General features: G+C 55.0%; 1 protein-coding gene across 1 annotated transcript; it reads left to right on the top strand.

Annotated features, from left to right (window-relative positions):
• LOC140398443 (glycoprotein-N-acetylgalactosamine 3-beta-galactosyltransferase 1-like) lies at positions 1 to 24,957 on the top strand. Its single transcript, XM_072487131.1, has 3 exons — positions 1 to 190; positions 1,878 to 2,545; positions 21,919 to 24,957. The coding sequence occupies exons 1-3, from the start codon at positions 1 to 3 to the stop codon at positions 22,072 to 22,074; spliced, it is 1,014 nt and encodes a 337-aa protein (XP_072343232.1). The 3' UTR covers positions 22,075 to 24,957.
• The last annotated feature ends 1,632 nt before the right edge of the window (positions 24,958 to 26,589 follow it).

The following is a 26,589-nucleotide window of genomic DNA, read 5'->3' as shown; positions in this document are numbered from 1 at the left end:
ATGGCAGTTCCAAGGTCTGTGGGCTCCTTTATCAACTTTATCGTTGGGATTGCGATAGGGGTTTTCATCTGCTCCTATTTTGTTAGCAAGGCCACATTACACATCCAGCGTAACATGCAGACTAATCAAAACCGTCACAACTTCAATCATTACAATTCCCTTCTGAAAGGAATAACAAATTGTAGTTCAAGTAAGTAACTAATCCTTTACTTCTGCCTGAAATTGATAAGTGGCACGGTTTTCGCGATTCATTTTAGCTTCTCTAGCACACAAAGCTTCTACAGTTATAATTTCATTTAATCTTTTTTAATGTTTTGAGGATTTATTCATTCTTCCATAGCCTGTGCTTCCCTTCTCACATTGACATGCTTCTCCTCAACGGGGATAGTGTGGCACACTACCTTTGCACCGTGGGATTCGCAGGTGCCTTTTCTGGTTAAATCCATCGGAAGCTGGTTATTCAGTTGGGTACCTTCACTGCCTCCCTTGGCCAGCACTTGATGACTCAGCTAAGAGCACCAACTCAATACAAGAACAATCTGTGTTGCTTTCTGTCGTGGTTCCAGTTGATGAATCACTAAATACTGCACTAACCCAGCAATGAAATGCAAAGTATTTCATATTTGGACAAGCCCAAGTCACTCTTGGGCACCAGACTGCTTCACTCAATTTCCATCAGAAACACAGGATAACGCAATTCAACGGTAAAGATCTATCAGAATCCGAGAATTAACTAGAGCTTTAATTCACAATTCCAATGTTCTGACAAAAGTGCGTCATTGAAGTTTAAAATAAAGACCTTTCTGGACGTTTGGATCTATAATTGGACCATTTGGTATGGCAGTGTGATGTATAGACCAGGAAGCGTGAAGGTTTAGTTCCTGACCTCTCCAAAGTTGTCTATTCACAGTCAAGGGAGTAGAAAGGTGCTGCAGTTACTTGTTTTCAAGTCCAGTCCAAAAAGAGGAATGATTGCCAGAGTCCCTGCTCCTGATGGCTAGTGGGGGACAGCGACTGTGGAGTGCTCAGGTTCAATGAGAACCAGCATTGGACCTGGATGTGCTGTATCAATTATTGAATAGCTTGCTGACATTCGTTGTCCGGCTTCCAAATGACGAGTAGCCATTTCGGCCATTGTACTGCAGGGGTTTAGTTATGAGGAGAGATTATACAAATTAGGTCTGATTTCTCTAGAATTTGGAAAGTTAAGGGGTAATCTGATCGAAGTCTTCAAGACATTATCAAGAAAAGCCAGATAAGCAATTTCCACTGGTTGGAGATTCTAGAACTAGGAGGCATAGTCTAAAAATTAGGACCAGACCATTCAGGGGAGATGTTGGAAGCGTTTCTACACACAAAAGACTGTAGAAATTTGGAACTCTCTTCCACAAATGGCAATTGATGCTACATTAGTTGTTAATTTAAAATCTGAGATAGATATATGTTTGTTAAGCAAAGATATTAAGTGAAATGAGCCAAAGGCAGGTATATGGAATTAGGCCACAGATCAGCCATGATCTCATTGAATAGTAGAGCAGGCTCGAGGGGCTGAATGGCGTACTCCTGTTCCTATAATCCATAACATGTCCAACAAAAAGTCTACTTTTTCAGGACTGCAAGGGAAAAAAATGGTTCAAGGAAGATGTGTAAAATGGGAATTAAAGGGCTGTTGATATTGTGAACTCAATATACATATGTAATTATTACAAACACCAGAACCCTTAGTGAGAAATGCTATTCGCTGTTGATATTTGATGTGTATGTGATATAAATTACTGATCATTTTTATGGTAAGGTGGACTCTCACCATAACACAAAAGTTTTGTTCTGTTTGGATTGGGGTGATGGTGTCGCATTCTGCTTTTTATCATTGACAGGAAGGGATCAGTCTGTGGCGGATGAGTTGTACAAGAAGGTGCGCATCCTTTGCTGGGTGATGACTGCGCCCAAAAACCTGGACACGAAAGCCAAGCATGTCAAAGCCACCTGGGGCAAGCGGTGTAGCATCTTGCTGTTCATGAGCTCAGAAAGCAATCCGGATTTCCCCACCATTGGCCTGGAAACGAAAGAGGGCAGAAAGCAGCTATACTGGAAAACCATTAAAGCTTTCCATTACGTGCACAGACACCACATTGACGAGGCCGACTGGTTTCTGAAGGCCGATGATGACACCTATGTCGTCGTTGACAATCTCCGATTGCTGCTTTCGAAGTATAACCCCGATGAGCCTTTGTATATGGGCAGACGCTTTAAAATGTTCCTCAAACAGGGTTACATGAGCGGAGGAGCTGGCTATGTTTTGAGCAGAGAATCGCTGAAAAGGTACGTGGCAGCCTTCAGCGATAAGGCCTGCAATCATACTTCCCACGTTGAGGATCGAGCACTGGGCAAATGCATGGAAATACTTGGGATTACACCTGGAGACTCCAGGGATGATCACTTACGGGAGACATTTTTACCTCTTACACTGCTGAGTCATTTGATAAAGCGTCGTCCAGACAGCAGCTTCTGGTACTGGAAATTCACCTACTACAAAGCTACAAATGTAAGTCTGTTACTAATTATATGCTGTTTATAACCAACAGCAACCCGCACATACTATAGCAACGCATCAGGCCAGATGAATATAGAGGGCACTGTAGCCTTGTACTCACCCAGTATCCAGTAGGAGTCACTATGCACCAATCAACAATTGGCACTGAATAAATTTCCTCTCCCTAACCCAGAGACCCTACAATCATTTATAAAACCCATGCTACTGCCTGGGGTGAGATCACTGGACTGAGTACAAACTTGAGAGATTGAATTTGAGACCATTCTCCTTTCAGAGATGAGTATCCTGGTTTAGGGATGGGAAATACATTGGTAAAAGGAAGGATGCATCCAGCAGAACTTGGTTTGGAATCCAGTTTTGCAGAGCCTTCCGCAAACGTTTTCCTGAAAATGGACACTTCTGGACACCCCCGACTGTCCTGACGTGACAGGGAAGGCCGATACCAACCATTCCCTGGCGAAAATGGATCCTGGACAATTTTTAGCATGGCTTGTGCTAAATTTGGATCGTGGGTTCTCCGGCTGTCATTTTTACTTTGCCCGGCTGGCTTGGCAGGGTCCAGCAGTGACAATCTCCCTCTTGTTGGCAACCCATTTATACCAGACCAGGTTGGGTGCTTGCCCAAAATATTTCAATCGTCCTACCCTATGGTTTGGAACTGGGTCAGGGATGAGGACCGTGGGCAGGCGGGGGAAAATCCACCACACCCCAGGTTTCTATCACTCCCCAGGAATTTATGGCCTGTTTATCCTCTGAGCCGTCCAAGGTTGTTGGTTTGACCTTGTTTGACCCTGTGGGAAGCAGCTAGCTTTGAGATTGGTGCGATATTGAGAGCCCGACCTTGCTGCAGATTCCAAAAAGAGAGTAAAGGATAATTTCCAACTGATTTACCGTTATTGTTGCGCTTTTGATTTACACGCTTTTGAATTACTCGTGGATAGAAGTCTCAAAACTAACAGGCACTGTGATTGTGCACAAACACATGATTCTGCTTATAAAATGTTTTCCGGGCCGCAACAGAAAGTATGGTTGTAAATAGAGACCTGAGGGTTTATCTGCTGTACCTGTCAGAAAAAGGACAAAGACAAGTACAGCACAGCAACAGGCCCACCAAGCTTGTGCTGATTGTGATACCCTAACTAAAAAAAAAACTTCTGCCCTTACTCTGCCTGGATCCCTCTATTACCTCCCTAATGTTTTAACTTTTAAAAAAATAATCTTTATTGTCACAAGTAGGCTTACATTAACACTACAATAAAGTTACTGTGAAAAGCCCCTAGTCGCCACATTCCAGTGCCTGTTCGGGAACACAGAGGGACAATTCAGAGAATGTTCAAGTTACCTTTCTGGACTTGTGGGGGGAAACCAGAACACCCGGAGGAAACCCCTGCAGACACAGGGAGAACGTGCAGATGCCATACAGACAATGACCCAAGCCGGGAATCAAACCTGGGACCCTGGCGCTGAACCACTGTGCTACCGTGCTGCCCCTATTCATGTACCCATCCAGGTGCACCTTAAATGTTGCTAATGTGTCTGGATGTTTTTGGTGAGTGGAGAAAATCTACCTTTCTGTACATGATAATAAAATCCCTACAGTGCGAAAGGAGGCTATTCTACCCATCGAGTCTGCACTGGCCCTTGGAAAGAGCACAGTACCGAAGCCCATGCCTGCACCCTATCCCCATAACCCAGTAACCCCACCTAACCTTTTGGACACTAAGGGGGCAATTTAGGGTGAATATTTATTCGGATCTGGGACATTTGGGGCTTGGTACTGTAACAGGGCACTTCGGACAATGCTGCACTGTTTTTCTTTGAAGAATGTACTCATTACTGAAAAGGAAAAATCTGAGGTTTACTTGGATGTGCTGGTGACTTCATTACATCATTTCAATCAATCAATCAGGAGCTTTAAACTTCGACTGGGGACTTTTTCTGATGGGTGACCATCCAATCCCTGGCCAAAATAAATGAGTTAAACCACACCTTAAAGTAACACAGCAGCTCCTTTTGAGTCCCCAGATCTTAGCCAGGATGGTGGTCAGGATGTTACTATTGGCCTCAGTACCTCTGGGTTAGGGAAGAGAAAATTAGACAAGGGAAATTTAGTAAATCTTCTCTTTCCTGAGATAGGCGGTCTCCTCATCACTCAGTGACTTCTGCCAGAGCATGTGAGAGTGTGGACGCTTGGTAGGGAGAGCACTGACTTGGCTGTAATGCACTCACAATTGAATAAACCGCAGACACTCTAACTGATGAAAACACCCCAAGTGTTGAAGCAAAACAAAAAACTTGTATTGATTCAACAGCTCCATTGATCCCATGATAACCCAAAGCACTTTACAACCAATGAAGTACTTTTGAAATCTAGTCACTGTTCTCATCTACGAAATGCAGCAGGTAGCGCCCCACAAATAGCAATAAATTAATGACCAGAGAATTAATTTTGGTGACGTTGGTTGAAGGATAAATATGGGCCAGGACATCAAGGAGAAATCTGCTGCTTCCAACAGTGCCAGTTGATTATGTCCACCTGAGACAATCAGGACCTCTGTTTAATGTCGCATCTCAAAGATGGCGGGCAGGATTCCACGTTGCCCGACGCCAATATTGTAATCGTCGATCAGGCACAGAATCAGCTCCGACGACCAAATCGGAGCCGGCGCCGGTTTGATACGGTCAGCCATGCTCCGCCCCCTCTGACGTGGCGTAATCGCTTGTGCACAGTTTTGGTTATCTTCCCTGGAAGCAGGAGAATCCCTCCATTATAATGGGGGATCCATTGACATACAATGGCATTACCATCATATCAACATCCGGGGAGTTACCACTGATCAGAAATTGAACTCAACTAGCCATATAAATACTGTGGGTACAAGAGCAGGTCAACAGCTAGGAATCTTGTGGTGACTAACTCACCTTCCCAAAGCCTGTCCACCATCTACTAGGCACAAGTCAGGAGTGTGATGGAATACTCTCCACTTAACTGGATGAGTGCAGCTCCACCGACACTCAAGAAGCTCAACACCATCCATTTCAAAGCAGCCCCGCTTGATTGGCACCCCTTCCACAAACGTTCACTCCCTTCAGTGCAACCTACAAGATGTACTGCGGGAACTCACTAAGCCTCTTTAGGCAGTGCTTTCCAAACCCACGATCGCTACCACTAGAAGGATAAGGTCAGTAAGCACACGGGCACACCACCACCTGGAAATTCACATCCAAGTCACTCCCACCATCCTGACTTAGAAATCTATCGCCGTTCCTTCACTATTGCTGGGTTACAATCCTGGAATTCCCTCCCTGACGCCACTGTCAGTGTACTTACCCCCACATGGACTGCAGCGGATCAAGCAATGGCTCGCCGCCACCTTCTCAAGGTCAATTAGTAATGGGCAATAAATGCTGGGCTAGCCAGCAACACCCACCTTCTGTAAATTTTTTAAAGGACAATGGAGGGTCCATTGCAGTTGAATGGTACAACAACAGAACAAATGAATCCAATAAAACACGTTGCAGAAAAATTGAAAAACATTACAGACCGTGAAACATCAGATTCAATGATTTAATCAGCCTCAAAGTAATTACCAATTAGTAACAACATCGACCACTGCAATAACTGAAGCCCAGAGTGAAGTCACCCTTTCAGATATGACCCATCAAATCAAATGGTTAGAACTTTTATTCTGCATGTTTGATTGGATAGTTGGTATTTGAACATCCAGTTCAATTGCACACTGTCTGATGAATTGAAGATGAAACTCTGTGCCACACTGAAAGTGAAGTGATATTTTGGGTCAGTTGGAGAGTTATGGGGCTGGATTCTCCAAAAATGGGGCTTTATCCCCACACCGGCGTAGAAATGCTGGCGTTTCACTCTTGACTTTCCTTAAAAATGTCAAGAGCGATTCTCTTACCTGCATGGGGCTGACAGGACCTTGGAGTGCTTCTCACAGCTCTGGCTGCGGATATGGGCCCCCGCACCTCCGGTTGGGAGTCCGCGCATGCGCACTGAGGCGGCCTGCAGCGGCCGCGCCGTGCGCGATGGCGGACTCGGACTGCGGACCAACATCGAGAATGTAGGCCCCCCGAGATGGCGCACGCCCGCGGATCCGAGCCGCACGATCGCTACCTTGGCCAGCCATGAGGGGCCCCCTGGTGCTCAATCCCCCCGCCCCCTCCAGGGCGGCTGCGGACCCGAGGTTCCCCACGGCCAATCCCTGGTTAGAACCACGCCGTTGGCAACCCGGCCAGTTTTACCTGGAGAATCGCAGGTGGGGGGGGCCTCTGTCAATGGCCCCCTAGCAGCGCCAGCCACGATTCCAGTGTAAACGGGGATTCTCCGCCCCTGCGCCAAACGCGATTTCTGCTGCGGAGAATCTAGCCCATGCTTTCCATTGATACCAGCGTCGATCTTGTTTGCTGGTTGCATGGCTCCGTCGTGTGTTTTTGGTTTGTCCTGAGAATCGCTTCTCGGCCTTTTGGCTAAGATGAGCGTGAGGTCGGGTGTAATGCCTGGATCTGGTATGTCTCTCTTGTGGGGACCATGAATTGAATTCAATTTGAATTGGTTTTTGGAGCAGTCAAGGAGCTGGATTAGGGTTTGCCCTTCTCCACACTCTGAGCTCTGGCTCTGTAACTCTGATAAAGTAATTTAAATAAAGGATGAAAATATCTCCTTACAGCTCAACCCATTTTGCCAGTCACTAACTGAGACGTCCGAATTAGGAAATTCCAGGTTCAGCTTCTTTCAATCACCTATTCTTAGCCGAGTTGGTGGTCAGGGTGTTATCGTTGGCCTCAGTACCTCTGGATTAGGGAAGGGAAATTATCTGAAGGTTCTCTCTCCTGAGATAGGCGGTCTCCGGATCACTACCCAGTGACCTCTGGATGGGCTTAGCTGTAATGCACTCATAATTGAATAAACTGTAGACACTCACTGTGAAATCTCTCACATAATGGTAACTTACTGCAATGCTGGAGGGTTGGGGCACTGGTGAAACTGGATCCCAGCAGGAGAGAATAAGAGGGCAGTGGAGAGGGGAAGGAGAGAGGAGAGAAGTTATTGAACAAAGGAAACAAATTAATTTTAAAAATATCAAATTACTTCCCAAAAGAAATCAAGTTCATTTATCCTGTAATAAAACTAAATTAACATAAAATCCAATAGGGGAGTGTTGTGTTTAATTTTTAAAATTATAACAAATTCCTTCCTGAAGGACTGCCAAAAGGCAGGATGCCTACAATTTGCCCATTCTATTGTAGGGCCAATGAATATATTTAATTTGAGGCAAGCCTAACAGTGCACTTTTTATCAGAATAATGTCTTACCCAGTGCAAGTTCACCTGTAGCAACCGGTAAAACATTTGCAGCTTATGACTATCACCCTTGTTTAGTAGGTGTTTGTTGTGTGTCTTTTAATCTCATGGGCTTTTATATCTCTTGCCTCCTGGACTCAATTAATGGCAGATGGCAGACGTGGGTTTTGTCAGCAACAGATGTTACATATTGTGCCAAACACATGGATTGGCGAGAAATGCTTTGGGCTGGTTGTGAGATATTTTTATGACCCTGAAATGAGAACATCATATGACCCTTGAGCAGATGTACTGAGAGGCATGGGTAATTCTTATCTGCTTATTATTTTACACTTTAACCCCTATTGCAAAATAGAGAGATTTCCAGGCCCAATCGTTCATCCCTAATAAAAAACATGAACACACAGGACAGGTGTTGAAGGACGTAACTGACCCATCCAGGCCAAAAGGTCCAAGGTTTGATTGCTGGGTTGTGCTGAATTAACTTCTCTCAGCCATGATGAGGCAGTTGGCATCAGGATCAAAAGTTTTCCATTGATTACATGTTGATTGGTGGACCGCATTTTCTTTGCCTGATGGTCTAGTGGCTACTGAGATTAGTGCAGGATCCAGAGAAGACCAATCAGCCCATCAAGTCTACTCTGCCATTCAATACAATCTCAGACTTCACTTTCCTGTCTGCTCACCATATTTCATGATTCCTGGAGTAAGAGTCCTTACTGTTTACTTCCTTTATCATATTACTGTTTACTTCCTTTATCATAGAATTTACAGTGCAGAAGGAGGCCATTCGGCCCATCGGGTCTGTACCGGCCCTTCCGAAGAGCACCCTACTGAAGCCCATGTATCTACCCTATCCCCATAACCCAGTAACCCCCACTTAACATTTTTCGGACACTAAGGGCAATTTAGCATGGCCAATCCAGCTAACCCGCACATCTTTGGACTGTGGGAGGAAACCGGAGCACCCGGAGGAAACCCACGCAGACACGGGGAGAACGTGCAGACTCCGCACAGACAGTGACCCAGCTGGGAATCGAACCTGGGACCCTGGAGCTGGGAAGCAACTGTGCTAACCACTATGCTACCGTGCTGCCCACGGTAGCTTTGTTCTCATTTATTTTGTTTTATTGTTTTGGTCTGTGAGCCCATAATTGGGATATGCCTTCAGGCATAAGACTCTCAGTTGAAACAACTTGCTTGACAGGACACACTGTTCCCAGATTTTGTATTTGGAAAGGAGAAAACAGACTCCTTGGCACTGAGTGGATCTTAGGAATCAGGGGCGGGATTCTCCGAAAACTGGCGCGATGTCCGGGACCCAGCGCCAAAAACGGCATTGATCACTCTGGCGTCAGGCCTCCCCAAACGACGCAAATTCTCCGGCCCCGAATGGGCTAGCAGCGGCGTGACACCATTCGCGATGGCGTCACCCGACGTGGACGGTGACGCTGTGCGGCGTAATTGACGCCGCACGGCGTGACAGCTCAAAAGATGCGCCCCCCCCACCCCGAAAGACCTGACAGGATGGCCGCCTGCCACGCAACCCCGAGGTTCCTGGACCGCGACAGCGAGGTGCTCCTGGACGCAGTGGAGAAGAGGAGGGAGTCCCTGTACCCCGGACACTGCTGCAGGCTCGCCCCACGCCTCAGCCGGTGTCTGTGGAGGGAGGTGGCAGAGGCCGTCAGCACTGTGGCGCTGACACCACGGACAGGCACCCAGTGCCACAAGAAGGTGAATGACATCGTCAGGGCAGCCAGGGTGAGTGTCCCCCCCCCCCCCCCCACCCCTGCCCGATGTGCGGCACACCCCCAGGTGAAACCAACCCTAACCCTAACCTCTGCTCTATACGCTCAACCGATGGCATGCATTCATATACCTGTCTAACACTGTTGCCCTTTACCCCTGCCACCCACTCGCCCCCCACAGGAGAAGCGCGCACACAACAGTAGGGAGCATGAGAGGACTGGATGGGGCCCAGCTGATGAGAGGCCACTCACCATACATGAGAAAAGGGCTCTGGAACTGGCTGGCGGACCTGAGGACCGGGAGGTTGCCGATGCAGAGGTCGGGGGCCCACCAGCAAGTGAACCACCGACAGCCCGTCCCCATATCCCCCCTCCCCCACATCCCCATAACCCCCCTCCCCCATATCACCTGATCACCGACTGCGTGTCTAACACTGCATGTTTCATTGTGTATCGAAGGAGCAAACGTCGAGGCACCCATCCCCGCAGATGCCGACCGCCCGCAAGATGCCCCAGGGCGACCACTGGATACGGAGAGATCCGGACTCTCTGGCACGTGACGCCCGCAGGATGCCCCAGGGCGACCACGGGATATGGAGATACCCGGACCCTCTGGCACACGACGCCCGCAGGATGCCCCATGGTGACCACGGGAGACGGAGAGACCTGGAGCAATAGGGAGACGACGCCCCCGTCTCGTGCGGGTGGGGCGACGCAGGCGTGTGCCACCCAGCCACGAGGGGGGCAGCCACAGGCCCCCGTCGCAGCCGAGGCACGAAACCAGTACCCAGGCCAGCCCTACCCAGGCCACCCCTACCCAGGAGACCCTTACCCAGGAGACCCTTACCCAGGAGACCCTTACCCAGGAGACCCCTACCCAGGAGACCCCTACCCAGGAAACCAAAATGCAGTCACACAGAGTGGTTGGGTGGAGACGAACCGCCACCCCAAAGTACCATGGACTCAGAGTCGGACGATGCGCACGACACAACGCCACTGCTGTCTCCAACACCCTCCACCATCGCAGAGACGCTCACCTCGGTTGGGCACTTTAGTGATGAGGCGTCTGGTAGACTCACTGGTGCGCACAACACAGCCGTCCTGGTACAGCAGGTGGAGGTAGGAGCAGCAGAGGGGCCGGGAGGTCAGAGGGCATCCTGGCGCAAGCGAACATCTGCCGCCCAGATGGATCCCGGGTTCCTGGAGTTACCACACCCACACATAGCCCCGATGCAACCACCGAACCTGGGACGAGCGAAGAGGGTGACGGGTGGCTTGCAGCGGCTGCAGTCGCAGGTGGAGGAGTGCACCCGCGTCCAGGAGCTGGGAGTGGTGCCGGTCATGCGTGCCACCCAGGCCGACACCGCACGGGTGGCTTCCGCGGTGGAGGCAATGGGTGCGACGGTGTCAGACATGGGGAGCAGTATGCGAGGCCTACGGCTTTCCGAGCAGGCGGCGTCTGTGGCCCAGGACATGGCTGCCCTCTCACAGGAGGCCATGAGCCAGCGGCATATGGCAGAGGCGCTCAACACCGTGGCCCAGTCTCAGCAGGCCATGGCCCAGTCTCAGCAGGCCATGGCCCAGTCTCAGCAGGCCATGGCCCAGTCTCAGCAGGCCATGGCCCTGTCTCAGCAGGGCCCTGTCCCCCCCCCCCCCCCCATCCCCGGCACTCACCCCCCCCCCCCCCATCCCCGGCACTCACCCCCCCCCCCATCCCCGGCACTCACCCCCCCCCCCCATCACCGGCACTCACCCCCCCCCATCCCCGGCACTCACCCCCCCCCCCATTCCCCGCCACTCACCCCCCCCCCCATCCCCGGCACTCACCCCCCCCCCCCCATCCCCGGCACTCACCCCCCCCCCCTCATCCCCGGCACTCACCCCCCTCATCCCCGGCACTCACCCCCCCCCATCCCCTGCGCACTCACCCCCCCCATCCCCGGCACTCACCCCCCCCATCCCCGGCACTCACCCCCCCCATCCCCGGCACTCACCCACCCCCCCCCCATCCCCGGCACTCACCCCCCCCCCCCATCCCCGGCACTCACCCCCCCCCATCCCCGGCACTCACCCCTCCCCCCATCCCCGGCACTCACCCCCCTCCCCCCATCCCCGGCACTCACCCCCCCCCCCCATCGCCGGCACTCACCCCCCCCCCCCCCATCGCCGGCACTCACCCCCCCCCCATCGCCGGCACTCACCCCCCCCACCCATCCCCGGCACTCACCCCCCCCCCCCCCATCGCCGGCACTCACCCCCCCCCCATCGCCGGCACTCACCCCCCCCACCCATCCCCGGCACTCACCCCCCCCCCATCCCCGGCACTCGCACCCCCCCCCATCCCCGGCACTCACCCCCCCCCATCCCCGGCACTCACCCCCCCCCATCCCCGGCACTTACCCCCCCCCCCATCCCCGGCACTCACCCCCCCCATCCCCGGAACTCACCCCCCCCATCCCCGGCACTCACCCCCCCCCATCCCCGGCACTCACCCCCCCATCCCTGGCACTCACATACACCCCCCCCATCCCCGGCACTCACATCCCCCCCCCCCCCATTCCCGGCACTCACCCCCCCCCCATCCCCGGCACTCACCCCCCCCCCCATCCCCGGCACTCACCCCCCTCATCCCCGGCACTCACATTCACCCCCCCCCATCCCCGGCACTCACATACTCACCCCCCCCCCATCCCCGGCACTCACCCCCCCCCCATCCCCGGCACTCACCCCCATCCCCGGCACTCACCACCCCCATCCCCGGCACTCACCCCCCCCCCCCCATCCCCGGCACTCACCCCCCCCCCCCCCCATCCCCGGCACTCACCCCCCCCATCCCCGGCACTCACATCCCCCCCCCCCATCCCCGGCACTCACATCCCCCCCCCCCATCCCCGGCACTCACACCCCCCCCATCCCCGGCACTCACCCCCCCCCATCCCCGGCACTCACCCCCCCCCATCCCCGGCACTCACCCCCCCCCATCCCCGGCACTCACCCCCCCCCCCCATTCCCCGCCACTCACCCCCCCCATCCCTGGCACTCACATACACCCCCCCCATCCCCGGCACTCACATCCCCCCCCCCCATTCCCGGCACTCACCCCCCCCCATCCCCGGCACTCACCCCCCCCCCCCATCCCCGGCACTCACCCCCCTCATCCCCGGCACTCACATTCCCCCCCCCCCCATCCCCGGCACTCACATACTCACCCCCCCCCCATCCCCGGCACTCACCCCCCCCCATCCCCGGCACTCACCCCCATCCCCGGCACTCACCACCCCCATCCCCGGCACTCACCCCCCACCCCCCCCATCCCCGGCACTCACCCCCCCCCCCCATCCCCGGCACTCACCCCCCCCATCCCCGGCACTCACATCCCCCCCCCCATCCCCGGCACTCACATCCCCCCCCCCCATCCCCGGCACTCACACCCCCCCCATCCCCGGCACTCACCCCCCCCCATCCCCGGCACTCACCCCCCCCCCCATCCCCGGCACTCACCCCCCCCCCCCATTCCCCGCCACTCACCCCACCCCCATCCCCGGCACTCCCCCCCCCCCCCCCCATCCCCGGCACTCACCCCCCTCGTACCCGGCACTCACCCCCCCCATCCCCTGCGCACTCCCCCCCCCCCCCCATCCCCAGCGCACTCCCCCCCCCCCCCAATCCCCGGCACTCACCCCCCCCCCCATCCCCGGCACTCACCCCCCCCCCCATCCCCGGCACTCACCCCCCCCCCTCCCCGGCACTCACCCCCCCCCATCCCCGCACTCACCCCCCCCCATCCCCGCACTCACCCCCCCCCCATCCCCGCACTCACCCCCCCTCCCTCATCCCCGGCACTCACCCCCCCCCCTCATCCCCGGCACTCACCCCCCCCCCCCATCCATGGCACTCACCCCCCCCCCCCAACCCCGGCACTCACCCACCCCCCAACCCCGGCACTCACCCCCCCCCCATCCCCGCACTCACCCCCCCCCCCCATCCCCGCACTCACCCCCCCCCATCCCCGCACTCACCCCCCCCCATCCCCGCACTCACCCCCCCTCCCTCATCCCCGGCACTCACCCCCCCCCCCTCGTCCCCGGCACTCACCCCCCCCCCCTCATCCCCGGCACTCACCCCCCCTCTCATCCCCGGCACTCACCCCCCCCCCTCATCCCCGGCACTCACCCCCCCCCCTCATCCCCGGCACTCACCCCCCCATCCCCGGCACTCACATCCCCCCCCCCCCATCCCCGGCACTCACCGCCCCCACCCCCTTCCCCGGCACTCACCCCCCTCATCCCGGCACTCACCCCCCTCATCCCCGGCACTCACATCCCCCCCCCCCCATCCCCGGCACTCACACCCCCCCACCCCCTTCCCCGGCACTCACCCCCCCCCCCCCCCCATCCCCGGCACTCACCCCCCCCCCCCCATCCCCGGCACTCACCCCCCCCATCCCCGGCACTCACCCCCCCCCCAACCCCGGCACTCACCCCCCTCGTCCCCGGCACTCACCCCCCCCATCCCCTGAGCACTCCCCCCCCCCCATCCCCTGCGCACTCCCCCCCCCCCCCACCATCCCCGGCACTCACCCCCCCCCCCCATCCCCGGCACTCACCCCCCCCCATCCCCGGCACTCACCCCCCCCCCCATTCCCGGCACTCACCCCCCCCCCATCCCCGGCACTCACCCCCCCCCCATCCCCGGCACTCACCCCCCCCCCATCCGCGGCACTCACCACCCCCCCCATCCCCGGCACTCACCCCCCCCCCCCCATCCCCGGCACTCACCCCCCCCCCATCCCCGGCACTCACCCCCCCCCCCCCATCCCCGGCACTCACCCCCCCCCCCCATCCCCGCACTCACCCCCCCCCATCCCCGCACTCACCCCCCCCCCCCATCCCCGCACTCACCCCCCCCCCCATCCCCGCACTCACCCCCCCCCCTCATCCCCGACACTCACCCCCCCCCCTCATCCCCGACACTCACCCCCCCCCTCATCCCCGACACTCACCCCCCCCTCATCCCCGACACTCACCCCCCCCCCCTCATCCCCGGCACTCACCCCCCCCTCATCCCCGGCACTCACCCCCCCCTCATCCCCGGCACTCACCCCCCCCATCCCCGGCACTCACCCCCCCTCATCCCGGCACTCACCCCCCTCATCCCCGGCACTCACATCCACCCCCCCCATCCCCGGCACTCACCCCCCCTCCCCCTTCCCCGGCACTCACCCCCCTCATCCCGGCACTCACCCCCCTCATCCCCGGCACTCACATCCCCCCCCCCCCCCATCCCCGGCACTCACCCCCCCACCCCCTTCCCCGGCACTCACCCCCCCCCACCCCCTTCCCCGGCACTCACCCCACCCCCCCTCATCCCCGGCACTCACCCCCCCCATCCCCGGCACTCACCCCCCTCATCCCCGGCACTCACATCCACCCCCCCCATCCCCGGCACTCACCCCCCCCACCCCCTTCCCCGGCACTCACCCCCCTCATCCCGGCACTCACCCCCCTCATCCCGGCACTCACCCCCCTCATCCCCGGCACTTACCCCCCTCATCCCCGGCACTCACCCCCCCCACCCCCTTCCCCGGCACTCACCCCCCCCCATCCCCGGCACTCACCCCCCCCCATCCCCGGCACTCACCCCCCCCATCCCCGGCACTCACCCCCCCCCATCCCCGGCACTCACCCCCCCCCCATCCCCGGCACTCACCCCCCTCATCCCCGGCACTCACCCCCCCTCATCCCCGGCACTCACATCCCCCCGCCCCATCCCCAGCACTCACCCCCCCCCCCATCCCCGGCACTCACCCCCCCCCCCCCATCTCCGGCACTCACCCCACCCCCCCCATCCCCGGCACTCACCCCACCCCCCCCATCCCCGGCACTCACCCCCCCCATCCCCGGCACTCACCCCCCCCCATCCCCGGCACTCACCCCACCCCCCCCATCCCCGGCACTCACCCCACCCCCCCCATCCCCGGCACTCACCCCACCCCCCCCATCCCCGGCACTCACCCCACCCACCCCATCCCCGGCACTCACCCCACCCCCCCCATCCCCGGCACTCACCCCACCCCCCCCATCCCCGGCACTCACCCCACCCCCCCCATCCCCGGCACTCACCCCACCCCCCCCATCCCCGGCACTCACCCCCCTCATCCCCGGCACTCACATCCCCCCCCCATCCCCGGCACTCACATCCCCCCCCCATCCCCGGCACTCACCCCCCCTCCCCATCCCCGGCACTCACCCCCCCTCCCCATCCCCGGCACTCACCCCCCCTCCCCATCCCCGGCACTCACCCCCCCTCCCCATCCCCGGCACTCACCCCCCCCCCCATCCCCGGCACTCACCCCCCCTCCCCATCCCCGGCACTCACCCCCCCCCCCCCATCCCCGGCACTCACCCCCCCCCCCCCATCCCCGGCACTCACCCCCCCCCCCCCCCCGTACACGGCACTCACCCCCCCTCCCCATCCCCGGCACTCACCCCCCCCCCCATCCCCGGCACTCACCCCCCCCCCCCCCCCCCGTACACGGCACTCATCCCCCCCCCGTACCCGGCACTCATGAATGAAATGAAATGAAATGAAAATCGCTTATTGTCACGAGTAGGCCTCAATGAAGTTACTGTGAAAAGCCCCTAGTCGCCACATTCCGGCGCCTGTTCGGGGAGGCTGGTAAGGGAATTGAACCGTGCTGCTGGACTGCCTTGGTCTGCTTTAAAAGCCAGCGATTTAGCCCAGTGTGCTAAACCAGCCCCTGGTTTATCCCCCCGTACCCGGCACTCATCCCCCCCGTACCCGGCACTCATCCCCGCCGTACCCGGCACTCATCCCCCCCGTACCCGGCACTCATCCCCCCCGTACCCGGCACTCATCCCCCCCGTACCCGGCACTCATCCCCCCCGTACCCGGCACTCATCCCCCCCGTACCCGGCACTCATCCCCCCCGTACCCGGCACTCATCCCCCCCGTACCCGGCACTCATCCCCCCCGTACCCGGCACTCATCCCCCCCGTACCCGGCACTCATCCCCCCCGTACCCGGCACTCATCCCCCCCGTACCCGGCACTCATCCCCCCCCGTACCCGGCACTCATCCCCCCCGTACCCGGCACTCATCCCCCCCGTACCCGGCACTCATCCCCCCCGTACCCGGCACTCATCCACCCGTCCCCCTCGCCGGCACTCACCCACCCCCCCCATTCCCGGCACTCACCCCCCCCCGTCCCCGGCACTCAACCCCCCCCCCCCGTTCCCGGCACTCACGCCCCCATACCTGGCACTCACCCCCCCCCCCCGGCACTCACCCCCCCCACCGTCCCCGGCACTCATCCTCCCCCCTCCCCGTCCCCGGCACTTACCCCCCCGTCCCTGGCACTTACCCCCCCGTCCCCGGCACTTACCCCCCCGTCCCCGGCACTCACCCCCCCGTCCCCGCCACTCACCCCCCCGTCCCCGGCACTCACCCCCCCGTCCCCGGCACTCAATACCCCCCCGTCCCCGGCACTCACCCCCCCCGTCCCCGTCCCCAGCACTCACCCCCCCCCGTCCCCGGCACTCACCCCCCCCCCGTCCCCGGCACTCACCCCCCCCCGTCCCCGGCACTCACCCCCCCCCGTCCCCGGCACTCACCCCCCCCCGTCCCCGGCACTCACCCCCCCCCGTCCCCGGCACTCACCCCGCCGTCCCCGGCACTCATCCCCCCCGTCCCTCTCGCCGGCACTCACCCCCCCCTTCCCCGGCACTCCCCCAAAGCCCACCCCCCCCCCCCCGCCGCACACTCACCCACACACACCTCTCCCCCGCACACACAGACTGCGGCCACGCCATCACCTCTCCTGCGGCCACCCCCAGGCCGTGACCTACCTCCACGCTGGACGGCGTCAACCATCCGCACTGCAGTGTCTGGTCAATTGCTTTCGTACCCTGCCCATGAATGTAGCCACCATTATGATGAACCCCCCCCCCCTACACAGGTACCCCAGTAGTGAAAAGACCCCATGGATGGAAAGGCCCTGACCCCCTAGTCCTGGTCATCCCCAAACCGAAAGGCAATGATGTGGGACACCCTCTGTGGCGTATATTGGAGGGTGTCCCACCCAATCAGGTGCCGTCACTGGAACCCTATATCGAGCAGGTCTATCTCTGCTGACCAGCGCACACTTAGACACATGAGCCTTGCTGTACCGAGCCGCAGCGGGTGTTTGGGCCCTCCACGCTGGTGTCATCAGCCGCAATCAACAGCCTGGGATTACCATTGATCAGAAACTGAACTAGATGAACCATATTAATACTGTGGCTACCAGGGCAGGTCAAAGGCTAGGAATGTAATGGCGAGTAACTCATCTCCTGACACTCCCCCCGCCCCCCGCCACCCCAAGCCTGTCCACCATCTACAAGGCACAAGTCAGGAGTGTAATGGAATACTCTCCACTTGCCTAGATGAGTGCAGCTCCAACAACACTCAAGAAGCTCAACACCATCCAGGATAAAGCAGCCCGTTTGATTGCTCTCCCACCCACAAACATTCATACGATGAACAGTGGCAACCATGTGTACCATCTCAAGATGCACTGATCATCTACAAGATGCACTGCAGTAACTCACCAAGATTCCTTAGACAGCACCTTCCAAACCCACAACCACTACAATCTAGGAGGACATGAGCAGCAGGTATCTGGGAACTCCACCGCCTGGAGGTTCCCCTCCAAGTCACTCAGCACCTTGACTTGGAAATATATCGCCGTTCCTTCACTGTCGCCGGGGAAACATCCTGAAACTCTCTCCCTTACAGCGCTGTGGGTGTACCTACACCAAAGGGACGGCAGTGGTTCAAAAAGGCAACTCCCCACCACCTTCTGAAGGGCAACTAAGGATAGGCAATAAATGCTGGCCTAACCAGCGACGGCCACATCCCATAAATGAATAATTTAAAAACCCTACTGAGTGGGTAACACCTGTCCCAGAGGAGCCATCCCTCCAGCCGTTGCTCTCACTCGAATATGGCTGGGATCTTTTGAGCGTCCCAGGGTGTAACTGCCATAGCGCTCCTCGGGGAACAGGCACACATCTGCATAAAGCATATGGCATAGTCACAAACATTCTCAACATTGAGGGAGTGGAAACCCTTGTGGTTCACGAAAGGCACCCCATGGGGAATGCAGAGCCACATAGGTGCAGTCGATGACACTGTGCACCTGGGGCTGGCCAGCTGTGCAGGCGAAACCTGGAGTCCTGGCTCATCTGGTCCCGGTCAAAGTTGATGCACAGGTGTGCCCTTGCAAATAGCGCATCTGTGTCCTTCCTTATGCACTTGTGCACTGCTGTGGGCAGGAACACTTTTTAGCAAATCTGTATATTAGAGCGAGACAGGTAGTCTCACTTTAATGTGCAGATACACGAGGTGTGGGGTCTATCTCCTTCACCTCACAGACTTCGGGTGAGAACCATTCAGTACTGGTCTCCACAAACGGGAACCAGACTGAACAGCACTCATGGGCGTCTCCCAGGGCATCGGAGTACCCAGGTTCATGACCTTTGGGCAGGGTGGTACCCTGGCACTACTGATGCCAGTCGGGCACTCTAGCACTGCCAGCCTGGCACCCTGGCAGTGCCACCTCGGTGCCAGTCTGGCACAGAGAAGTTGTCCTGGTGGCACTGCCAGCTGTCAGGGTGCTAGGTTGGCACTGCCAATGTGTCATTTTATGTGCAGTGGTGATCCGGCTGGGTGTGCCCTGTGCGGGGTGTTGTGAGGAGGGGCTGGGGGGGGCCCCCTCCCATGGTGTGTTGGGGGTTCCCCTCCCATAGTGCGTTAGGGTCGCTTTGGGGGCTCCAGTGATAATAGCGTCCCGATTTCTTGCTAGAGTGAGGAGTTCTGGTGAGCGGAGCCCCTTAGTGCACAAATGGGTCTACTTGTAGCCTCGGCTGCGCGTTCCCAGCTAATGTGGTGCCGTTTTATAGCATTGTGTTTCTTGGCATTGTGAGCACCGGGAAACACGTGGCTAAACGTACTCACTATGGGACATTGTACCCGTTTAATTAAATCCCGCCCATCGTGTTAAAATTGCTTTATTCAACTCTTGTGCAGTGAAGGTTTTTGTTAAAAACTTAAAATATTATGGTGCAATTCTTTCAATTGATTATTGGCAGTATGAATTTAATTTGACAAGATATCGGTCTCCACCAAGATCATATCACTACACAAACTGATAAACTAGGCTTAGAGGTCTCATGATTTCCATTACTCACTATCATCTTTTTAATGGTCAATAACTGTGAAGAACACAATGTACCATTAAGTTATTCAAAATAATTCCATATTGATGAAAAGAGAGACATGTTGCCAAAGCTTTCCCTCTGTTCAAGAAAGGGAATAGGAATGACCCTGGTAATTATAAGCCAGTTAGTCTTACTTCGGTGGTCGGGAAGATAATGGAAAAGGTCCTGAAGGATAGGGTTTATGACCATTTGGAAAGATGCAGCTTAATCCGGGATAGTCAACATGGATTCGTGAAGGGTAGGTCTTGCCTCACAAATTTGATTGAATTCTTTGAGGAGGTAACTAAGTGTGTAGATGCAGGTAGAGCAGTTGATGTCGTACACATGGATTTTAGTAAGGCGTTTGATAAGGCTCCCCATGGTCGGCTCATGAAGAAAGTAAGGAGGTGTGGGATAGAGGGAAATTTGGCCAATTGAATAAGTAACTGGCTATCACATAGAAGACAGAGGATGGTGGTGGATGGAAAATTTTCAGACTGGAGACCAGTTACCAGCGGTGTACCACAGGGATCAGTGCTGGGTCCTCTGCTATTTGTGATTTTTATCAATGAGTTGGAGGAGGGGGCTGAAGGGTGGGTCAGTAAATTTGCTGATGACACCAAGATTGGTGGAGTAGTGGATGAGGTGGAGGGCTGTTGTAGGCCGCAAAGAGACATTGATAGGATGCAGAGCTGGGCCGAAAAATGGCAGATGGAGTTTAACCCTGATAAGTGCGAGGTGATTCATTTTGGTAGAAAACATTTGAATGCGAATTACAGGGTCAACGGCAGGGTTCTGAGGAACGTGGAAGAACAGAGAGATCTTGTGTTCATGTCCACAGATCTCTGAAGGTTGCCACTCAAGTGGATAGAGCCATGAAGAAGGCTTATAGTGTGTTAGCGTTTATTAACAGGGGGCTTGAGTTTAAGAGCCGCGGGGTTATGCTGCAACTATACATGACCTGGTGAGACCACATTTGGAGTATTGTGTGCAGTTCTGATCACCTCATTATAGGAAGGATGTGGAAACATTGGAAAGGTTGCAAAGGAGATTTACCAGGATGCTGCCTGGTTTTCAGGATAGGTCTTATGAGGAAAGGTTGAGGGAGCTAGGGCTGTTCTCTTTGGAGCGGAGGAGGATGAGAGGCGACTTAATAGAGGTTTATAAGATAATGAGGGGGATAGATAGAGTGGACGTTCAGAGACTATTTCCTCGGGTGGATGTAGCTGTTACAAGGGGGCATAACTATAAGATTCAGGGTGGGAGATATAGGAGGGATGTCCGAGGTAGGTTCTTTACTCAGAGAGTGGTTAGGGCGTGGAATGGACAGCCTGCTGTGATAGTGGAGTCGGACACTTTCGGAACTTTCAAACAGTTATTGGATAGGCACACGGAGCACACGAGAATGACAGGGAGTGGGATAGCTTGATCTTGGTTTCGGACAATGCTCGGCACAACATCGAGGGCCGAAGGGCCTGTTCTGTGCTGTACTGTTCTATTTTCTATCTTGCATTCATCAGGACAAATTCAAGAATGCCAAATTTCAAACAAACCCAACAATTTATATTACAGGAGAAATAGGTGTTGATTGGTTGGCAAGTCGACTCTGGCTGAGGTGTTGCCATGGAGAGAGCAATGGGAGCTAGGCACTCCCCAAGCTCCTGGGTAATTCAAGAAAAGCCACAAGGCTTGAACATATTTCTTTTGTTTGCAGAGAATGGGTCCCTTTGAATGAATCTACATCGCTTCAACAAGCGCAAATGAGGCACATTATGACCGATAAATGGCAAGGTGGCCATCCCACCTGTACATTGTTTCATTCTCCTCTCACTGTTAACGCCCACCTTCAAAAAAGGTGGCTTTTTAATTAGAGTTCAGAATAATATTTCATAGCCCAACAAATTTCTGAAATTCTAGTTCGAACATCAAAAAGTCTGCATCTGTGGTAACATAATAGAAGTGATGTGCTTGGTTTCGAAGCTTTGAGAAATAGCTGCTCTATGTTTTGGTGCTAACCCAGTCCATCTTTTTCCAGGGTCCTGAGTGCTGCTCCGACTTGGCAATTTCCTTCCACTACGTAACCCCTGAGCAGATGCACATTCTGGAGTATTACATTTATCACCTTCATGCTGTGGGTTACAAATACAGGAGAAGTACAGATTTTCCAAGCCCAATCAAAACACTAGGATGAGCCAAGGAAGGGAAGGACAATGGAAAGAGATAAAACTGGTACAAACCACACAGGAATCAAAGTTTTATTTCAAACTTTATTGATGATGTCCAGCGGAAGGTATTGCATTCCATACACACTGAATTTCTAACAACTTTTATTTATAGAGCTCCTTTAGTGTGGAGAAACATCCCAAGGCACTTCACAGCCATGTGAGCAAATAAAAATTGACACTGAACCACAGAAGACAACATTGGGACAGATGGCCAAAATCTTGGACAAAGAATTATGTTTTAAGGAGTGCCTCAAAGAAGTTTAGGGAGGGGTTTCTGGGACATAAGTCCCAGACAGCTGAAGATATGGACAACAAGGTAGTGTAATTAAAATTGATGACGCTCAAGAGGCAGATGAATTCCATCTTCTGTTATTGCTATGAAACATCAAGATGGTTGATTTACAATTGGTACAATCCCATACGCGGTCCCTCCAATAGGTATTGCTCAGAAAGTGTATCAACATATTGCAAGAGTTCTTCCAGTTATTTCCTTTGTTTTCATTTATCTTATTTTTTTTCTGGTCTGTCAACCCATCTTCGGGATGTGCCTTTAAGCAGAAGACGAAGTTAAAACAGCTTACTTTCTAGGACACTGAGTTCCCAGGTTTCGTATTTTGGAGCGAAGAGACCCTGGGCGGGATTCTCGACCCCCTGCCGGGTCGGAGAATTGTCTGGGGGTGGCGTGAATCCTGCCCCCTCCGGCCGCCGGAGAATTGGCAGGGGCGGGAATAGCGCCGTGCCGGTTGGCGGCCGCTCATAGCGACACTCCCGGTGATTCTCCAACCCGCCATGTGCCGAAGTCCCGCTCGTTCTATGCAGGTCCCGCCGGCGTAAATGAGAGTTGGTCCCTTACCGGCGGGACCTGGCGGCGCGGGCGGGCTCCGGGGTCCTGGGGGGGGTGATCTGGCCCCGGTGGCCTGGCCCTCTTTTCCTGCGCACCGGCCGTGTAAGCCTACGCGATGGCCGGCGCAAAGGTGAAACCCCCCTGCTCATGCGTGGGGATGACGTCAGCAGCCGCTGATGCTCCCGCGCATGCGCGGACCCGCGCCGTCCGGCGGAGTCCCTTCGGCCCCGGCTGGCACGGCGCCAAAGGCCTTCCACGCCGGCCGGCGGGGCGCAAACCACTCTGGCGCCGCCCTAGCCCCTGAAGGTGTGGAGGATTCCGCACCTTTGCTGCGGCCCGATGCCGGAGTGGTTCATGCCACTCCGTCCCGCCGGGACCCCCCGCCCCGCCGGGTACGGGAGACTCCCGCCCCAGAATCCTCGTCACCTGGTGGATCTTAGGAACTAGCTTTGGAGGGACTTAGTTTGATTGGTTAGCTGCCAACTGGTGGGTGGCCAGGGACCGTGTTCTGTTTGACAACAGTCTGTGTGCTGCTTTCTGAGAGAACATAGCAGAAGTGTTTAGATCTTGGAAGTAAAAACAACGCTCTCTCTCCTGCTTACTCTATTATTCTGAAAGCAGTGAGTGCCTGACACACACTTTGCTGTGGACCTGAAATGATGCTGAGTCTACAGAGAAAGTAGACAACCTTGCCAGAGAAAACCATCTTAAGCCTGGAAGGAAGAAGTACCAAACCGAAAGCCTGAACTTCAGAAAGACATTGACTAGAAGTCATCACAGTGCATCAAAGGTCCTTATCCTTTCATCTTTATTAATATTTTCTTTCCTGTTCAAACACCCTTGCTCCTCTGTGTTCCTTGTCTCTGTGTAAGTGTAGATTGTGGGGCGAGTTAAGAAAGGGATATTAGATAGTCAGTTAATATTTCTATCTGTTTAATTATAATACTATACATAATAAAAGGTTACGTGTGTTTTAAAGTTACAAACCTGGTGACTGTAGTTTATTGGGCCCAACCAAGGACCTCGGGTATTTTAAGTAAAATCCAATTTCACCTGCGTTGCGACTCCGTGTCAAGTGGGGCTGGAATTGACTGTGCACCAGCCAGGGTGTTGAGACAGTACAAAATCAAAGCACCACCCCTATTCAGGATGTTGTTTCCTGTGGAGAGGGTCAAGATTTGTTCAGTGGTGAAAACGGCGATCCCATTGTTGGCAGCCAGCTACTCACCTGAACATTTAGGAGCTCAACCTGTGAAGAAAATCCGGCAAATTAATAATTGACGTGAAATGGTGTATGTCGCAAAGGCAGCAGAATGTGGTGGCTTATTTCTCTCGCTGTATACAAGTGATAATGTTGTTATTTACTTTGGTATCTCAGACTGTCTTTCAGAAGTAAGGACAGAGAGTCCCCAGGAATATTTGCAGGTTTTGCAAAATGGGCCAATATTAGGAGGGGGTCACACAGAGTGGGTCAATATTTGTAAGGATCTCCTGTACCGGGTCAATATTTGCATGCGGTCTCTTTGGCTGTTGATAATGGCAGGGAGTCACTGAAAATGGGTCAGTGTTTGCAGTGGGTCTGTTGGAGTGGATCAGTATTGGCAGCATTTCTTCAAACAGAAATGTTTGAATATTTTAAAATAAAAATGGACCCAAGAGAAAGTAATGAATCATTCGCTATGATAGCAGCTCTCTGGGTGCATTTGTGTATTTAACAATTTTGAAAGTAATTACTGCAATCCTGTTGTGATGTGTATGTCTATGTCAAGATGATGGGAAAATATAATTTAAGATCAATAGTCTGTAAAGGGTGAATATTTGAGTGTGTCTGTCGCTGTAGAGATAATAATGATTCAAATGTGTTTGCATAATACCCATCAATGTACCTAATTGAGATCATTCAAGATCTCCCTTCAGTTAAACATTCATCGTGATGGGCAGACAAATCTGTGAAATGTTCCTCTTGATGTGTATAACCAGGTCAGATTGTTGCTCATTAAATATCTTGGCCAAACATTATTTGCATTTCTTTTTGTGACAACTGAGTCCCTCTTTCACCCATCCATGCTCTGGGTTTTGTCCCTTTTGTTTGTAGACTGTGTCACTCCCAGTCTATGATGTGGAGATGCCAGCGTTGGACTGGGGTGAGCACAGTACGAAGTCTTACAACACCAGGTTAAAGTCCAACAGGTTTGTTTCGATGTCACTAGCTTTCGGAGCGCTGCTCCTTCCTCAGGTGAATGAAGAGGTCTGTTCCAGAAACACATATATAGACAAATTCAAAGATGCCAAACAATGCTTGGAATGCGAGCATTAGCAGGTGATTAAATCTTTACAGATCCAGAGATGGGGTAACCCCAGGTTAAAGAGGTGTGAATTGTCTCAAGCCAGGACAGTTGGTAGGATTTCGCAGGCCAGATGGTGGGGGATGAATGTAATGTGACATGAATCCCAGGTCCCGGTTGAGGCCGCACTCATGTGTGCGGAACTTGGCTATAAGTTTCTGCTCGGCGATTCTGCGTTGTCGCGGGTCCTGAAGGCCGCCTTGGAGAACGCTTACCCGGAGATCAGAGGCTGAATGCCCTTGACTGCTGAAGTGTTCCCCGACTGGAAGGGAACATTCCTGCCTGGTGATTGTTGCGCGATGTCCGTTCATTCGTTGTCGCAGCGTCTGCATGGTCTCGCCAATGTACCACGCTTCGGGACATCCTTTCCTGCAGCGTATGAGGTAGACAACGTTGGCCGAGTCGCACGAGTATGTACCGCGTACCTGGTGGGTGGTGTTCTCACGTGTAATAGTGGTATCCATGTCGATGATCTGGCACGTCTTGCAGAGATTGCCATGACAGGGTTGTGTTGTGTCGTGGTCACTGTTCTGAAGACTGGGTAGTTTGCTGCAAACAATGGTTCGTTTGAGGTTGCGCGGTTGTTTGAAGGCAAGTAGTGGGGGTGTGGGGATGACCTTGGCAAGATGTTCATCGTCATCAATGACGTGTTGAAGGCTGTGAAGAAGATGACGTAGTTTCTCCGCTCCGGGGAAGTACTGGACGACGAAGGGTATTCTGTCGGTTGTGTCCCATGTTTGTCTTCTGAGGAGGTCGGTGCGGTTTTTCGCTGTGGCACGTTGGAACTGTCGATCGATGAGTCGAGTGCCATATCCCGTTCGTACGAGGGCATCTTTCAACGTCTGTAGATGTCTGTTACGCTCCTCCTCGTCTGAGCAGATCCTGTGTATACGGAGCGCTTGTCCATAGGGGATGGCTTCTTTAATGTGTTTAGGGTGGAAGCTGGAGAAGTGGAGCATCATGAGATTATCCGTGGGTTTGCGGTAAAGCGAAGTGCTGAGGTGACCGTCCTTGATGGAGACGAGAGTGTCCAAGAATGCAACTGATTTTGGAGAGTAGTCCATGGTGAGTCTGATGGTTGGATGGAACTTATTAATGTCATCGTGTAGTCGTTTCAGTGATTCTTCGCCGTGGGTCCAAAGGAAAAAAATGTCATCGATGTATCTGGTGTATAACATCGGTTGAAGGTCCTGTGCGGTGAGTAGGTCCTGTTCAAACTTGTGCATGAAGATGTTGGCGTATTGGGGTGCGAATTTGGTCCCCATGGCTGTTCCATGCGTCTGGATGAAGAA

The sequence above is a fragment of the Scyliorhinus torazame genome, chromosome 21 (genome assembly GCF_047496885.1).
Source record: "Scyliorhinus torazame isolate Kashiwa2021f chromosome 21, sScyTor2.1, whole genome shotgun sequence".
In the NCBI taxonomy this organism is placed as follows: domain Eukaryota; kingdom Metazoa; phylum Chordata; class Chondrichthyes; order Carcharhiniformes; family Scyliorhinidae; genus Scyliorhinus; species Scyliorhinus torazame.
Note: the sequence above shows the minus strand (reverse complement) of the source record. Positions and strands in the feature narration are given on the sequence as shown.